Source organism: Lotus japonicus, chromosome 6 (assembly GCF_012489685.1).
Source record: "Lotus japonicus ecotype B-129 chromosome 6, LjGifu_v1.2".
Lineage (NCBI taxonomy): Eukaryota > Viridiplantae > Streptophyta > Magnoliopsida > Fabales > Fabaceae > Lotus > Lotus japonicus.
The window spans coordinates 17,967,304-17,972,451 of record NC_080046.1 but is presented as its reverse complement, the minus strand read 5'-3'; the positions used below and the strand labels follow the sequence as shown (position 1 = coordinate 17,972,451).

Below are 5,148 nucleotides of genomic sequence, written 5' to 3'. Positions count from 1 at the left end.
GTATGGAGGGGTGATGGAGGTCCAGCGCGTACATGGAGGAACCATTCGTATGCCCTACGCACCTCCACGATTTCAGATTCCCCAGGATGATGGTTCGAGGGTCTCTTCTGTGGAGCTCGACCCATCTGAAGAAGTAGTGTCCAAGCCTCAAGCGCCGGCCAAGGAGCAGCGGAATGGGTGGCTTGAGGGTTCTGATGGAGACCCTGCCAATCCAGAAGGGAGGGACGCCAAGAAGAGAGTTGAGGGTATCCTTGGGGCGGAGTGAGCTTCGTGCCGAGATATTTTATTTACTTTTTATCAACTCAGTTTTGTAACGGTTGGGGATATTTGAGTACCCTTAATTTTGAATAATTGGCCTCGCATGGGCGAGTGTCTCATTTTGCTATTTTATTTCATTTCCGGTTCAAACAGTTTATGTTCTGCTAATAGAACCCACGTTTCATTTCATTCTTCGCCCATGATTTATTTATTACGATCAATTGGAGTACAAAGGAGGTTTAACATTCGAGGTTTTCGTAAGAATGAATGGTTTGTCATTAATTAAGAATAATTAATTGAACGACGAAAATTCTTTGTGAAAATGGATATCCGGTTTTCCGTGACGCACGAGAAATCGGGGCGTTACATTGTAGTATCAGAGCTCCGGTTGAGAAACCAGAGCACTAAGGGTTTTGGGATTACGAGTTTCCGAACTCGTTGATGTTTTTGTTTTGATAAAGATGCTTTCAAAGTTCCGCGGTGAGGTTGGGTAGACTTGTGTGCTAAGATGGTTGTTTGATTGAGATTGTCTGAAGTTAGTACCATTGCCGTGGTACTTGGGGTAAGGTAGCTTAATTTTACTGTTGAAAGTTAATTGATATTGTGGGCACTGACGTTAGCTTGTGGTTCTATTTCAAGCAGGATGCCTCCAAGACAGGACCCCACTAACGCTCAGTTGGCCCAGGCTATGGCCCAGCTGGCGCAGGTCGTCGCCCAGCAAGTCGTCGTTACTACTGCCCAGACTGCAGCCCAGGCTCAGCGAGAGGCAGAAGAGAATAATAGGAGAGCAGAGGAGGAAGCTCGAAGAGCTCAGCGAGCCGAGAGGGAATTGGCTCAAGATCAGATTCGCATGAGAACAGACTTCAACCGGCACGCACCGCCCAAGTTCCAAGGAGAAGCTGAACCCGAAAAGGCTGATCTATGGGTTCAGGAGATGGAGAAGATCTTTGAGGCACTCCATACCCCGGATGCCGAGAAGGTCAACTTGGCCACTTTTATGCTGAAGGGTGATGCTGAGTATTGGTGGCATAGTGCCAGACAGCTGATGATGGCCAACCATGAGGTCATCACTTGGGAGTCCTTCAGAAAGGCTTTCATGGATAAGTACTTCCCGGAAACAGCAAGGGAAGAAATGGAGAATAGGTTCCTCAGCTTGAGGCAAGGACCTACCTCTGTGGGAGAGTATGCTGCACGTTTGGAAGCCCTATCCAAACACTTTCGATTCTTCCAGAACCAGGTAGATGAGGCTTACCTATGCAACAGGTTCATGCGAGGGTTGAGGAATGAGATTGAGAAGGTTGTGAGGCTTTTGGGAATCAGGGTCTACCAACAGCTAGTGGGGAAGGCCCGTGAAGTCGAGGCTATGGAAAACAGGCAGAGAGGCCGCCCAGAGAACGGAGGATCAGTACGCCCGGGACAGAATCAACCGGGAAGATTCAATGGACAGAGACCAGTGGGGAAGTTCGATAAGGGCAAGGCTCCAATGAGAAAGCCTTACCAGCGCCCAGCTGCCCAAGTGCCAAATGTTGTGAGGGGAGCAGCCCCTGTTTCAAAGGAAGATGTGACCTGCTACAAGTGCAATGAGAAAGGACACTATGCTAATGAATGTGGCAAGGAGATTGTATGCTGGAGATGCCGAAAACCAGGACATGTGGAGAGAAATTGCCCGAGTGCTGCTAAAGCTGAGCCAGTGCTGAATACCGCCAGAGGGAGACGACCATCTGCTCCAGGTCGTGTCTTTGCTATTTCTGGCGAACAGGCCGCTGTTACTGATGACCTTATCCAGGGTACGTGTCTTATTGCTGGGACATCACTAATGGTTTTATTTGATTCGGGTGCCACGCACTCATTCATTGCTGAGGACTGTGTGGAGAGGTTAGGGTTACTGACTGCTGACCTACCCTTCGATCTGGTGGTGACAACCCCTGCCGCTGATCGACTAGTTACACGCACGGCATGCTTGCAATGTCCGTTGGTTTACGAGGATCGGAAGTTCTTTGCGAACCTCGTCTGTTTAGGGCTCAAGGAACTGGATGTGATCTTGGGAATGGATTGGTTAGCGCAATATCACGTGCTCTTAGATTGTGCTAACAAGGCGGTAGTATTCCCAGATCCCGGTGTTACGGATTACTTAAACTCGTACAACTTGGGGAAGGGTTCACCGGCGTATGTGAACTCTATCGTTGCCGAAGCGAATCATGATGGTGATGTGCGCAATATCTTGGTGGTACAGGAGTATGTCGATGTGTTTCCCGAAGATGTACCCGGTTTGCCACCAGTTAGAGAGACAGAGTTCTCTATTGACATTGTGCCCGGTACTGGACCAATATCGATGGCACCTTATCGTATGGCCCCAGCGGAGTTGGTAGAGTTGGCAAAGCAGTTGGATGATCTCTCCTCAAAGGGATTCATTCGACCTAGCGTATCGCCATGGGGTGCACCTGTGCTATTGGTAAAGAAGAAGGATGGGAAGTCCAGATTGTGTGTGGATTACCGGCAGCTGAATAAGGTGACAGTGAAGAACCGTTATCCGATGCCTCGGATAGACGACTTGATGGATCAACTTAGAGGAGCGGTGATCTTCTCGAAGGTAGACCTTAAGTCGGGATACCATCAGATCCGAGTCAAGGAATCGGACATCCAGAAGACCGCATTCAGGACCCGATACGGGCATTATGAATATCTTGTGATGCCGTTTGGGGTTACTAATGCACCCGCAGTGTTTATGGACTACATGAACAGAGTGTTCAGGCCATTCCTGGACAAGTTCGTGGTCGTGTTCATTGATGATATCTTGATTTACTCGAAGAGTAAGGAAAAACACGAAGAGCATTTGCGTCAAGTGCTAGGAGTATTGCGGGAGAAGGAGCTATATGCTAACGGCTCGAAGTGTGAATTCTGGATGGAAGAGGTGAAGTTTGTAAGACCCGGATTTTCGGAACAAGTTAATTTCCGACTCACGCGTGGAATCAGTGTAAGCGTGACAAGAGTTTGATATTTGAGAAAGATTAATGAAGAAGAAAGTTCAGGAATTGCTCGAGGAATGTGGCGTTGTTTCTTTCGGAGCTAGTGCGAGTCGTCTGCACACTTGCCTTATGGCGAGCATGTCCAGAATAGGCTATTTCGCTCTTAAAGCAACGTTTTAAGTGAGATTTCGAACTCTTGGAAAATTTAAAGTTTCTCTTTATTTTTCCATCGACCAGCGTTTCATTTCGGAACTCTGGACTGTACGCACGATAGGTTTAACTTTTCGGATGTCCGCCGACGTTAATTTCTTTGCTTCGAAACCTTAGTTTTGAGCGAAGGATGAAGACGTTTTCTATTCGGGACATCTAACGAAGATTCCTTCCGCGTTGCCAGACTTGTTTCGATATTTCCAATCTTTCTTCTGTTGGAAGTTTTGTCGTCTGAGCATCACAGCAAAAAGTAGTTTTTCGGGACAGACTAACTTACACCGCTTTTGGCGTTTTGGATATCGTTTTTCCCAAATCTTAGATATTTGTTTTGAGTTCTGGAATTCTGACGCCAGAATCTCTCTTAGAATTCCACGGTGATCGTGCTGCAAAAATCGGAATTGCGAAATTTTCATTTTCCCGCGATTTCGCCTGCCTATAAATAGCTCAAAAAGCAAAAATTCCTTCATTTTCTTCCTTTTGTGGCTGAATTTCGTGGAGAGCAAGGGGGGAGGAGATTTTCGCGAAAACTTGACCAATCTTCGTGCAGTTCGTCCCTACTTCTAGGTATCGAGGTAACTAACACGATACCTACCTCTGATTGTGGTTTCTGTTGCGTTTCTGAAGTCGTTTCTGTGCTCACAGTTTTGAGCTTTTTCTAAACTGGTCCGATTTCTTCGATTTCTTCGATTTCTTGGTTGGGTTTAAACGCTGATTGTGATCCAGTTGTCCAGGATCTGAAAAACTGTTTCAAAACCCTTTTTGTCTTACATTTCGAAACTTTATTGTCGAAAAGACTTAATCTGACTTCGTACCTTTAGGATTTGTTGTCACGGATGTCATGAGGATCATTGCTGTCAAATTTGTTTTCAGAACTGATAACTTTGAAGTTTTGAGCCTTTATTTTGGACCAAAATGCCCCTTGATAGTCGTATTTCGGCCCGATTGTCCGAAAACTGTTCTGACAGTTTCTTTGCCTTAGTTTTACCCTAAAACTACCTTGTGAATTGATTTGATTGAAGAAAAAGAGTCGAAGCCCTTTTTCCTTTGAGGTCGTGGGTTATTACCTTTAGGGGGGAGTTTTTCGTTTTCGAAAACTTGTCCTTTCGTACCCGATTGTCGTATTCTGAAGCTTTAATGCTTTGTCTATCGTTTATGTATTGTTTTGCGATCGAACTAATCGATTTTGTTTGGTTTCTGCTTTGTTTTCCTCCGAGGTTCAGTTGAAGGAACTTTGGAATACTCAGAGCAATTGTTTGAGGAGAACTTTGTTTGCGAAGCTGGAACAGCTCGAGGTTAGGGCAACTTGCTATATTTAGCTATGATTGCATGATAGGCGTCGATAAATTCGACTTATGCTTTATCTGATGTTGTTTATGATGATGATTTATTGTTATGATTGTTTTCATAACTTATGATATTGATGATGTGTTGAATTGAGCGTTTCGACGCAACTTCGGAGTGGAGGTTCATTGATCTGGTGATCTTTGACATTTCGGGTTGGATGAACAACCCTAGGCAAGTCCGAATGTGGGGTTTGAGACTTAGCCATTTGTTGGGATTCGTTGGAATTCCTAGACTTTCCCCGGGAAATGTATTTTGGGTGGTTGATTTTTTGGAAACTTAGAATGATAGAGCTTTCGAAAAATAAAGACTTGGGAAACTTAGACTTTGAGAAATAAACTCATAATTTGACTAATTTGAATTGAAATCATTT

General features: G+C 45.3%; 1 protein-coding gene across 1 annotated transcript; it reads left to right on the top strand.

Annotated features, from left to right (window-relative positions):
- Window positions 1–901: 901 nt before the first annotated feature.
- On the top strand, window positions 902–3,157 carry LOC130725034 (uncharacterized; the record flags this gene model as incomplete). The annotated part of the gene is made up of 1 exon (XM_057576296.1): window positions 902–3,157. A coding segment is annotated over exon 1 (2,256 nt), but the record flags the coding sequence as incomplete, so codon positions are not given.
- Window positions 3,158–5,148: the final 1,991 nt, after the last annotated feature.